Below are 13,479 nucleotides of genomic sequence, written 5' to 3'. Positions count from 1 at the left end.
GCTGATGAAACTGTGGATTTGAATAACCAAATAATTTCTGCACAAACTGTCAGAAACCATCTCAGAGAAGCTTATCTGCGTGCTCATCGTCCTCACCAGGATCTTGACCTAACTGCAGTTCGGCGTCGTAACTGACTTCAGTGGGCAAATGCTCACCTTCGATGGCCACTGGCACGCTGGAGAAGTGTGCTCTTCACAGATGAACCCCGTTTTCAATTGTGCGAGCCATTTGCTGATGTCCATGTTGTGAACAGAGTGCCCCATGGTGGTGGTGGGGTTATGGTATGGGCAGGCATAAGCTACAGACAACGAACACAATTGCATTTTATCGATGGCAATTTGAATGAAAATTATACCTTGACGAGATCCTGAGGCCCATTGTCGTGCCAGTCATCTGCTGCTCTCACCTCATGTTTCAGCATGATAATGCATGGCCCCATGTTGCAAGGATTTCTACACAATTCCTGGAAGCTGAAAATGTCCCAGTTCTTCCATGGCCTGCATACTCACCAGACATGTCACCCATTGCATGTTTGGGATGCTCTGGATCGACATGTACGACAGCATGTTCAAGTTCCCGACAATATCCAGCAACTTCGAGCAGCCTTTGAAGAGGAGTGGGACAAAATTCCACAGGCCACAATCAACAGCCTGATCTACTGTATTCGAAGGAGATGTGTCGCGCTGCGTGGCTGGTTTTCTGATCCAGGCCTCTACCTTTTTTTTAAGGTATCTGTGACCAACAGATGCATATCTATTCACAGTGATGTGAAATCCATAGATTAAGGCCTAATGAATATATTTAAATTGACTGATTTCCTTATATGAACTGTAACTCAGTAAAATCTTTGAAATTATTGCATGTTGCCTTTATATTTTTTGTTCAGTGTCATATAATAGGCTGAACTATAATATCTCCCTCTCTCAGTTTTCCCTCTAATGTGTAAATGACGTAATGCTATACATTTCTCCCAAAGAGAACCGGAAGTCCGTTTCCTTACATGGTTCTATGTCAACGACAAAATTAGTGTCCCCCTCTCTGCGCAGTGCCGTGGACCGTGCGTAATCACGTAGACACATTGCAGCAACCACTGCAGCCCACGCACGCTGTTTTGTATTACCGGGGAAACCGAGAATCTCAGTTGCCAGGTAAATCATCCATGACCGGGTTTCCCAGATATATCTATCAATCATCTCTCATCAGATAGCCTACATCGTTAACCAATCAACATTAATCAGCTGTTCATGTTTCAAAATAGATAGTAAACCTATACATGTTCAATTTCGTGCCTTTCAAAACACCCAAGGACATGTAGGCCTAGAGAGAGATAGATATATAGCCTACGCACTTTTTCTCAAATGAGACCTTGGGACTATAAGGTTCTATCTGACATTTAAAAAAATGTATAGTCATATTTAATTGATCTTTAGATGGTTCTTCATATATCTGTGAAGATAGATGTTTGAAAAAATACATTTTAAGTGAAAAAATGAAAAACTAGAAAGTTGATGTTGTCACGTGGTTGTTCAGTGACGACAGTAATTCGTCTGACGATCATAATACATTTCTTAATGTGCTCTGACTCTATCTTGGTAAAATAGTGTTATTATATCATTTATGTATTCAAATAGCTACAGTTGTCTTAATGTCTAATTCAGAAGTGTCAGATAGAACCTTATAGCTGAACCCAGACTGACATTTCGGAGCCAGAATCCATCTGCGATTGCATCCCCCTAAAAAAACGGATTACAAATGTTACAAGATATTGATACTCTGCACTTTAGGTACCTTTAAGAAAAAACAAAACACTACAAAACAGTTTTGAATTCTGGGATGTGAAAACTTTGATGCTCAATATCTCAGAACTATGTCTTGCGCATTTAGGTCACGAAATGATCATGTCTGATTCATCCGAGACAAAGGGTGCTTAGCCAGTGACTCACCTTAGGACACTGCATGTAGGCTATTCATGCACTTAGATCCTATTTTGCTCTTGCTTATTGAATGACGTACACGTTTTTGTTAACTTTTCTAATTCTGCAGAGAATTAGACATATGACCTCAAATATTTTCTTATAGTCTTATTCAATACCGCCAAAAAATAAATGACAACAATCGATTATGCAAGCAAATTCTAGCATACAACTACGTTTCAGAACCTTGGACAGCTCCTCTAGGTGCGAGCCCCCCTACGCTGCGAGCCCCCCCCCCCATACGCCCTTTTCTCGCTCTCAACCATTTACACTTACAAGAACCTCTACTGCGGTGTGTGCGTGTTTGTGTGTGTGCGCGTGCGTGCGTGCGTTTCGGAAGCGCCTGTCCGACATTTTTAAGGAAAAGTTGCGCGCGAGGCAAGCCGCAGTGGGAGGGGCGGGAAGCTGCCGCATTTTTCTGAATGAAATTACTCTACAGGAGCCCCCCATCCCACCCCACACTCCCGTCTCTCCGAGCGCCTCATTGGCTAAAGCCTGCCACAACTGACGTCAGTCAGACCTTCCCTAGTGAAGGAACATTCGCGCAGGAGATCCATCCAGTCATTCCGGTGTTCACCACCGGAGAAACGGAGACAACCTAATCGCAAGGAGGATATGTTATTACTCTGATGGGGACAGACAAGCCTTACTGAGATATTACCAACCATCATATACCACGAGACAAGCTGGACACAGACAGCATCACAGTCTCCTGGATTCTCTGTCAACAGAGCTGATTTGAAAGAATCGTGATCAAGGTCTTGTTAGAAGGTAAGATCTTCTGTAGTGTCTGTCTGTATGTCAGTCTGTGTGTGGGGGCAGTGTATGTCATGTGCATGTAAACCCCAATTTATATCAGAGATAAAGCATGAGAACATGGTTTTCCAAGCTAGTGGGCAACTGTTACACAACACTCCACACGGCACAATAGGAGAAGAGTGGAGAGGAGACACCAGAAGGACTGCATTCCAATTCTGTCTTCTCCACTTTCTCCCTGGAGTGTGTACTCGTTCACTCCCCCTTGTATATTTAAAAGCATTGGCTAGACATACATATAGGCTAGACAGGGCTTCTTCATCACATATCTCTTACATTGCTTGAGGGGAGTGAACAAGTGCACACTTTGGAGAGAGAAGAGTAGATATCAGGCAATGAAATGGAATGGTCCCATAGTAATGTGAGGAGCATGCAAAGTCTCTCCTTTGAGATGAACCAGTATCACTGTGGTTCAAGTGCACTACCTCCTGTGCCATAAATGCCCAGACCTTTAGGCAGATGCCGAAGTGGCCTAAGACCCAAGAGAGGAAGCCACTGTAGACTATTGAGATGCAGGAGAAGTGGAGAGGAAGCCACTGTAGAATATTGAGATGCAGGACAGGAGACGAGGAAAGGAAGCCACTGTAGACTATTGAGATGCAGGATAGAAGATGTGGAAAGGAAGCCACTGTAGACTATTGAGATGCAGGAGAGGAGACGAGGAGAGGAAGCTACTGTAAACTATTGAGATGCAGGAGAAGAGACGAGGAGAGGAAGCTACTGTAGACTATTGATATGCAGGAGAAGAGACGAGGAGAGGAAGCTACTGTAGACTATTGAGATGCAGGAGAAGAGACGAGGAGAGGAAGCTACTGTAAACTATTGAGATGCAGGAGAAGTGGAGAGGAAGCCACTGTAGAATATCGAGATGCAGGACAGGAGACGAGGAAAGGAAGCCACTGTAGACTATTGAGATGCAGGATAGAAGATGTGGAAAGGAAGCCACTGTAGACTATTGAGATGCAGGAGAGGAGACGAGGAGAGGAAGCTACTGTAAACTATTGAGATGCAGGAGAAGAGATGAGGAAAGGAAGCTACTGTAAACTATTGAGATGCAGGAGAAGAGACGAGGAGAGGAAGCTACTGTAGACTATTGATATGCAGGAGAAGAGACGAGGAGAGGAAGCTACTGTAGACTATTGAGATGCAGGAGAAGAGACGAGGAGAGGAAGCTACTGTAAACTATTGAGATGCAGGAGAAGAGACGAGGAGAGGAAGCTACTGTAGACTATTGAGATGCAGGAGAAGAGATGAGGAGAGGAAGCTACTGTAGACTAGATGCAGCCCCAGTGCAGGGTGTCTGTCTGCTGCTGTTAAGTAACAATAACAAACCACATGCAGGAACAGAGGGAGAGGGAGACTTGCTACTATTAGTTCCGTGACATTGTTTGTTAACATCTCTGTCTTCTCTCGCTCTCTCTCAGGTGTCGTGTGTGTGACCCATGATGACCCAGAATGACTCGGACATCTGGTTCGAGGAGTCTTCAGGTTCAGGGATGACTTCGCCCCTTTCCCAGCTGGACCAATCAGATCCCACAACCATTCCTGAGGCCTCTCCTCTCAGCCTATGGGGAGTGGTACTGTGCGTCTCCGGAACCCTCATTGTGTCCGAGAACACCATTGTAGTGGCGGCCATCTTGGCCACGCCTTCTCTTCGTGCCCCTGTCTTCCTACTCCTCGCCAGCCTGGCATTGGCCGACCTGCTTGCAGGCGTGGCCTTGATCCTGCACTTCCTCTTCCTGTTCTGTGTGGAGCCCACGGATTGGTCAGATCTGATGACATCAGGGCTTCTGGCGACATCACTGACCGCCTCCCTCCTCAGCCTGATGGGCGTGGCGCTGGACCGCTACCTGTCGCTAAGCCACGCCCTGACCTACGGCTCCCGCCACTCGCGTCGATGCGCCGCTGGTCTGCTGGCACTCGTCTGGCTGGGGTCATGTCTGATCGGCTCGGGCCCGATGCTGGGGTGGCACTGCCTCAATGACATCACATCCTGTTCCGTGGCGCAACCCCTGACCCGGACGTACCTGTCGTTGCTTTGTGGCGGCTTCCTGCTGGTCGTCATGGTAACGCTGCAGCTATACACCGGGATCTGCCGCGTCGCTAGGCGGCACGCTCACGCCATCGCCACGCAGAGGCACTTCCTGCCTGATGACCAATCGTACAAGAGCAAGCACGGGGGCCAGGGGAAGGGCCTCTCTCGGCTGTTGTTAGTCCTCGGAGTGTTCGTCAGCTGCTGGACGCCCTTCGCCCTTTACGGTTTGCTGGGCGATGCATCTAGCTCGCCCCTGTATACGTACGCTACGTTAGTGCCGGCGGCAGGGAACTCTCTGCTCAACCCTCTGCTGTATAGCCTGAGGAACAGAGACATACGCAAGGTGCTGCTGCACGCCTGCTGTCCTCACAGACACACACACAACACACACAGGCCTGTTGACGTGTAGGATGGAGACACACACAGACACACACATACTGTCCCATATAACTGTAACGCATACAAATTGCACATCATCATCATCACTTGCACTTCAGATAAGCAATCAGAATGTACTGTTCCAGAATGTACTGTTTCTTGGAGTCAGCTGGAATAAGCACTGTCATTGGCTGTGAGACCTGATGTACTGTATCATCTCAACATGTGCCTCATCCTCAACTAACATGAAGACAATCCACTCTTGATGCAATCACAGAGGTGCAACTATCGTAATTCATCTAGGTCCTTGGTGGGACTATACTATTCTGCTGTCGGTGATCCAAAGGTCAAATGCAGAGTAACTTGAAGGACTCTTAAACTCTTATAGAGGGTTTGCACTAATACTGTAAAAGGTACGTCAACTATCTCTGAAAAGGTTTGAGTTTGCCAATGTTTTTTTAAATAAAATGTATGAATGTTGTCTTTTTCTACTTCCTAAATAAAAACGACTTTATTTTGCACTAAAAGTGAAGTGGAGTCTCCTTCTTTCTACTCGCACGCATGCATGCGCACACACACACAGACATACTTGACTTAAGCCTGTTGACAATTGTCCTGCATCTCGGTTTGGAGCAAGTTTTCCCAGGTCACACCAGTTGAGGCCGCTCTCAGTCATTTCTGCCTGGACTTTCTGGGTTTCTGTGTCACCCTCTGTTTCTTTTTCCCTGTGGGTTCCATTTCAACCACTGGGACAGACGTCAATTAAACATCTATTCCACGTTGGTTCGATGTAATTTAATTGAAATGACGTGGACATAACGTTGGTTCAACCAATGTGTGCCCAGTGGGCAGGGACTGGCAAGTGATGATGGTGGTCGGTTTCTGAAGGGTGTCCAATACAGCTCCACTCATCTTTTTATTTTTCAGGAGGATCTTGAACATGGTGGATGACTGTAAACCTGAAAAATGTGGACCTGTGGGAGAAGCCATTGACCTACACAAACGTTTTAAATATTTTATATGAATCCACAAATCACATTACAGTTGAGAAGGATTCAAACATTTCATAGGTCATGGATATACAACACAAGAGGTTGGTGGCACCTTAACTGGGGGAGGACGGGCTCGTGGTAACGGCTGGAGCAGAATAAGTAGAATGGTATCAAATACATCAAACATATGGTTTCCATGTTTTTAATGCCATTTCATTCGCCGTTCCAGCCATTATTATGAGCCGTCCTCCCCTCAGCAGCCTCCACTGATATACAGTATGGACACAGAAAGACACTTCTTCTCCATACAGTAAGGCTACCCATGACACCTGACACAGAGCAGTACCTCGCTAGCTGCTTTGCCTTTTTCCTATGCAGGCCTGCAATCTGAAGGCCACTGTCAGCCTATGTACATGTCCAAGACTCCCAAATATCAGCACTACAAGTTTGCACTGATAACCTGGTATTTCAGCAACTTGTCAGCAAAGGCCTGCTCCACTTACGGGTGAAAATAGCAACCCACTTCCAATATGAGCACTTCCCTCCGGCCTCCCTCAGAACAACACTATCTGAACCCCTCCCTCTGGCCTCCAGCACCTCCCTCCGGCCTCCATCACAACAACACTATCTGAACCCCTCCCTCTGGCCTCCAGCACCTCCCTCCGGCCTCCCTCAGAACAACACTATCTGAACCCCTCCCTCTGGCCTCCAGCACCTCCCTCCGGCCTCCCCCACAACAACAACATCTGACATATTTGGTATACAAGAAAACATCATCAACATGCATGAATATGCACTGATGGTGTTACTGCTTGTATCACCTCATTAGCTATCAGGTTGACGAAGCGGTCATGTCTAGCGATGTATAAGTCCTTGTATGAACAGCAACCATTAACAATATGTGAAACAGACTCCATTACATTTGACTCATGTAAGATACAAAACGGATCATGGTTTGCAGGGTACCAGAGTGCTAGGTTGTATTTTGTTGGTAGAACCTGAAGCCTTAACAGTGGTGTGAGTGTCCTCGCCAATAGCAGCGTTCTGGTACATGGGATGGTAGCTGGCGAGTGGAGAGAACAAGTTGAAGAGCTTGCCCATGAGTATTCAATCAGGCTTGATATGATTGACATTTCCCCTCTGCCTGTGGTCATGAAGCTAAAGGCTGTGAGAGAAGTGGCTTTAGCAAAGGTTCAACATCTGTTTGCCAATGTGCATATCCCACCAAAGGTTTTAAGGGAAATAAAGTGGTGAGAAAGTGGCTATCCTTAAACACACACACCACACGTGAAGTTATTTTTCTGAGCCAAAAAGAGGGTTTGGGTGTCCCGAATGGAGGATTTAAATATTTATAACCCAGTGTGAATATTCATGATGTTCTTTGTGAAGTGTCAGAACACACACGCGCGTACACACATAGGGCGCGTTCCTCAATTAAGGAGAGGCGATGCAACAACCAATGGGCGAACTCTACGGTTCACGCTGAGTTCATAGACCAAGAAAGGTATCCAGAAACAGAAGAGAAAGCGAGACACCCCACTCAAAAAAACTATTCTGGTTCAATGAAAGTTCAATGAACTAAGTAGACCAGACCCAGCTGGGGTCATAATCTTAGAGCATGAATATAAAATGCTAATATCTTCAGCTGTGAGTGATGACAAAAAACAGCCTTGGTGACAATAATTTTGGAATTTGACTTCTGTGGGAATCGTCTCTATTGGAATTGTCTTTTTCGGCCATGATTCAGTTAAACTGCAGTACCGAAGCAATACTGTAGGTGCAGTCAAAAGCGTGCTTCCAGACTGGAACCTTGAGCCCTTGGTCTCAACCGCTGAGCTTATGCAGCAACGCTGCTCAATGACCAAAGGATTTTTTGGTGGAAAAAAAGAGCGAAGCACCAAGAGTTGTGTTAATTATCTACATTTACGTGGGAGGTGTGAATTGCATGCCATTACCACTGCTATGTGACAGGTAGCCTAGAATCCACATTAGCCTAGCCATTAGCCCAAACAAAGAAAACAATGTTTGTGCGTCCAGGTTAGAGGTCGACCGATTAATCGGAATGGCCGATTAATTAGGGCCGATTTCAAGTTTTCATAACAATCGTAAATCGGTATTTTTGGACACCGATTTTGCCTATTTTTTTAAATATATTTTTTTACACCTTTGTTTAATCTTTATTTAACTAGGCAAGTCAGTTAAGAACACTTTCTTATTTTCAATGACGGCCTAGGACGGTGGGTTAACTGCATATTTCAGGGGCAGAACGATAGATTTTCACCTTGTCAGCTCGGGGGATCCAATCTTGCAACCTTACAGTTAACTAGTCCAACGCAATAACGAGTTGCACTCCACAAGGAATTGTCTTTTACATTGTCTAGCCTGTTACACGAATACAGTAAGCCAAGGTAAGTTGCTAGCTAGCATTAAACTTATCTTGTAAAAAACAATCAATCAATCATAATCACTAGTTAACTACACATGGTTGATGATATTACTAGATATTATCTAGCGTGTCCTGCGTTGCATATAATCTGACTGAGCATACAAGTATCTGACTGAGCGGTGGTAGGCAGAAGCAGGCACGTAAACATTCATTCAAACAGCATTTTCGTGCGTTTTGCCAGCAGCTCTTCGTTGTGCGTCAAGCATTGCGCTGTTTATGACTTCAAGCCTATCAACTCCCGAGATGAGGCTGGTGTAACCGAAGTGAAATGGCTAGCTAGTTAGTGCGCGCTAATAGTGTTTCAAACGTCACTCGCTCTGAGCCTTCTAGTAGTTGGTCCCCTTGCTCTGCATGGGTAACGCTGCTTCGATGGTGGCTGTTGTCGTTGTGTTGCTGGTTCGAGCCCAGGGAGGAGCGAGGAGAGGGACGGAAGCTATACTGTTACACTGGCAATACTAAAGTGCCTATAAGAACATCCAATAGTCAAAGGTTAATGAAATACAAATGGTATAGAGGGAAATAGTCCTATAATAACTACAACCTAAAACTTCTTACCTGAGAATATTGAAGACTCATGTTAAAAGGAACCACCAGCTTTCATATGTTCTCATGTTCTGAGCAAGGAACTTAAACGTTAGCTTTCTTATATAGCACATATTGCACTTTTACTTCTCCAACACTATGTTTTTGCATTATTTAAACCAAATTGAACATGTTTCATTATTTATTTGAGGCTAAATTGATTTTATTGATGTATTATATTAAGTTAAAATAAGTGTTCATTCAGTATTGTTGTAATTGTCATTATTACAAATATATATATTTTTTTAATCGGCATCGACTTTTTTGGTCCTCCAATAATCGGTATCGGCGTTGAAAAATCATAATCGGTCGACCTCTAGTCCAGGTATACTTATATGGGTGAATCAACTTTTTATGACATTATTTCATATGATTTAATACATGTTATTAACAAAGTTTGCTCCATTTGAAGTATAAATAAGTGATAATGCCGAGAAGCCGTGTTTGGAGGATATATTTGCCAGGGTGTTGTCGTCGAGGGCCGGCAAACCATGCCAATATATCCTTCAAACACTGGCTTCAAGGGCATTATCACTTTTATACATGGTTGGGTAGGTTACTTTCTAAATGTAATTCATTAGTTACTAGTTACCTGTCCAAAATTGTAATCAGTAACGTAACTTTTGGATTTCCCAAACCCGGTAAGGTAATCTGATTACATTCAGTTACTTTTAGATTACTTTCCCCTTAAGAGGCATTAGAAGACAAAAATGTATGTTACCAATTGAACTACATTTATTGCAGGATAAATCAATGTTAAAGTTTACATAGCTGACCATAATATGGAGGTTAAATTTGACTTCATGGGTTGGTTATGTAGGCTTCTTCTAACCCATCACTTTCTACTACATATAATAATACGATTAAATTATATCTTTACATTAAAAACCAAAGTCAATCAGAATTCCAGTCATTCCAGTAAATGTTATAGCCCTTGATCTTCAAGAATAGGACTTGGAAATATGGACGTATAGATTAGCCAAATTGTTCTACCTGAGCATGACCTCAAATCTAAGGATTTATTAGCCAGCCCTACTCTGTTTATGATTTTGTCGTCATGGAGGACTGATTGGGCTCATTAATAAATGCTGCGCTCATGGAATGGCATGCTTTGAGCACTACTGAAAAGTGCTATTTACATGTGAAAAATAAATGCCATATGCTGCATTTGCTATAGGCCTATTGTTTACCTTTTTGTTGGTGAAACTTTGATATCTTGATAATATGCAACTGTTTAAAAGGCAAATCCACAGATGGAACAATAACAAAACGGACGCCTGCCTCTGTTTTGGTAAAAAGCTAAGGGATGGGCCTGGAGAAATGTAACCACTCTCAAATTAATAGACAGAGCTATGGATGCAAGGACTGACCATCCATGATATCAACATTATTGTTTTAACCATGTTTTGAGGCTATACAGTGTTAGTTTACATTTACAATATTTACAGACATTGGAGTAAAACAAGCTTATATTTTGGGTTCTCGTGGAGTGTGACATTAACTAAGATAATGAGGCATTTATAAGTTATATTCTTCAAGAATCAAAGTCCAAAATTGGATGTAATTTATTCATACTATTTCATCCTTCCACAAGATATAGTCCCGAAACAAATCTAGGGTTGCTACCCAAGCCGGTTGGTTTTCGTTCTATTTGTTCAGTTGCCAGAGACGCGATCCTGTCGTTCAGTCTTTTTGTTCTGTATCTATGGGTAGTCGTTTTAAATGTACCATTACCGTACTGGTTGGCAACGTTCTTATCCCTTGCTTGCTAGCTAGCCAACTACGGCTAACTTACCGTTACGTCAAACAGTGCAGACAGAATAACAACAATAGCTGCATTTGTTTAAGCTGTTTTCTAGTGAAATTTATTTGGATACATCCATAACAATGAGCCAATGGGGCACAATTTCACCTGGCATAGAAAATGTGCTCTTTTGTTAGGACACTGTTGTTCAAATGAGCTAGCCAACAACACAGCTAACACTAACTTCAAGCTGAAAGACTGCAAACTAGCTGCGCTTCGTTTTACCTTTTTCAATTGACATTTCTTTGTATATAGCCATAAAAATGATGCCAGCTGATTCATAATTTCGACTGGCTGAGAACCGCTGCCTGCCTCTCTCTTTCGTCCTGACTCCCGACCCCTACGTTCATTATATGGACGGGACAGTTGGAGATCGAATTAGAATATTTAAATAATGTTGCAAATATCGAAAAGACGGACAGTAAGTTTTACAAATCTTCGCTGTTGAAAACGAAATGTTAGTCTAAAAGAAATGTGAGATAATGTCTAGATGCCTTTTACAGTGGAGATCAAGTTTAGAACTTCCCTGCCTGGGCTGATGAGACAGTGGATTGTGCAGTCAGATGGAACAGAGTAAATAGGCATTTTAAAGGGAAATGTAAACACTATAGGAAGTAAATCTAATCAAAGATATGTATTGAATACACAAATACTAAACATGTGCATTTAACATAAAAACATCTCTATATTTAGTATTCTGATCGTCAGCGCCATTTTAAATCAGCAAATTGTCTGTGGTATTGAGTTTTTGCGCAGAGAGTGAATCGAAGAGAGTGAGGTTAGGTGCAGACAACGAAGATGGCAACAACAAGTAGTAATTCAAACATGAACTGTACAGCACCAGGCGGTATGAATTGGCTCCAAAAAAAACCTTGGTAAGCTACCATCGGCTGTCCAAGGACCCACAACTTTTGAAGAAGTGGCTCCATGTCCTGAAGAGGAATGACGTGCCAGCTCGAGCTAGCAGGATCTGCAGACAGCACTTCGTGGAGGCAGACTTAGCGATGATGGGCACTTTCGATGCGGCAACCGGGAGTTTCCGAATGGAAAGGAGTCATTGGCATACATTGAAGCCCTCTGCTTGCGCCTCTATTTTAAATTTCGAGGGTTATGGTGTAGGGGTTACCAACCATCATCAACATCGCTGACTTCGGAGTCAGATTTAAGATTGAATCATACTATACCGGCTCCGACGCTCGTCTTATGTGGCACGGGCTTGCAAACTATTACAGACTACAAAAGGAAGCACAGACGCGAGCTGCCCAGTGACACGAGCCTACCAGACGAGCTAAATCACTTCTATAGTCACGGCCGTCGTAAGGAGGAGACCAAGGCGCAGCGTGGTATGCGTACATTCTTCTTTATTAAGAATGAACACTAAACAAAACGTGAAGCTAATATGGATAGTGCAGACAGGCAACTAAACATAGATTAAGAACCCACAAATACCCAAGGGAAAATGACAACCTAAATATGGTCCCCAATCAGAGACAACGATAAACAGCTGCCTCTGATTGGGAACCACAATCAGGCCACCATAGACATACAAATACCTAGACCTACTAAACCCCTAGACTTACAAAAACCCTAGACAATACAAAACAAGCATACCCACCCTTGCCACACCCTGACCTAACCAAAATAATAAAGAAAACAGAGATAACTAAGGTCAGGGCGTGACATCTATGCTCGCTTCGAGGCAAGCAACACTGAGGCATGCATGAGAGCATCAGCTGTTCCACATGACTGTGTGATCACGCTCTCCGTAGCCGACGTGAGTAAGGCCTTTAAACAGGTCAACATACACAAGGCTGCGGGGCCAGACGGATTACCAGGACGTGTGCTCCGGGCATGTGCTGACCAACTGGCAGGTGTCTTCACTAACATTTTCATCATGTCCCTGATTAAGTCTGTAATACCAACATGTTTCAAGCAGACCACCATAGTCCCTGTGCCCAAGAACACAAAGGCAACCTGCCTAAATGACTACAGACCCGTAGCACTCACGTCTGTAGCCATGAAGTGCTTTGAAAGGTTGGTAATGGCTCACATCAACACCATTATCCCAGAAACTGTAGACCCACTCCAATTTGCATACCGCCCAAACAGATCCACAGATGATCCAATCTCTATTGCACTCCACTCTGCCCTTTCCCACCTGGACAAGAGGAACACTTACGTGAGAATGCTATTCATTGACTACAGCTCAGCGTTCAACACCATAGTACCCTCAAAGCTCATCACTAAGCTAAGGATCCTGGGACTAAACACCTCCCTCTGCAACTGGATCCTGGACTTCCTGACGGGCCGCCCCCCAGGTGGTGAGGGTAGGTAGCTACACATCTGCCACGCTGATCCTCAACACTGGAGCTCCCCAGGGGTACGTGCTCAGTCCCCTCCTGTACTCCCTGTTCACCCACGACTGCATGGCCAGGCACGACTCCAACACCAT

General features: G+C 44.1%; 1 protein-coding gene across 1 annotated transcript; it reads left to right on the top strand.

Annotated features, from left to right (window-relative positions):
* The first annotated feature begins 4,235 nt into the window (after window positions 1-4,235).
* On the top strand, window positions 4,236-5,234 carry gpr186 (G protein-coupled receptor 186). The gene has a single exon (XM_038965852.1). The coding sequence runs from the start codon at window positions 4,236-4,238 to the stop codon at window positions 5,232-5,234; it is 999 nt and encodes a 332-aa protein (XP_038821780.1).
* The last annotated feature ends 8,245 nt before the right edge of the window (window positions 5,235-13,479 follow it).

This window comes from Salvelinus namaycush, chromosome 27 (genome assembly GCF_016432855.1).
Source record: "Salvelinus namaycush isolate Seneca chromosome 27, SaNama_1.0, whole genome shotgun sequence".
NCBI classification, from domain to species: domain Eukaryota; kingdom Metazoa; phylum Chordata; class Actinopteri; order Salmoniformes; family Salmonidae; genus Salvelinus; species Salvelinus namaycush.
Note: the sequence above shows the minus strand (reverse complement) of the source record. Positions and strands in the feature narration are given on the sequence as shown.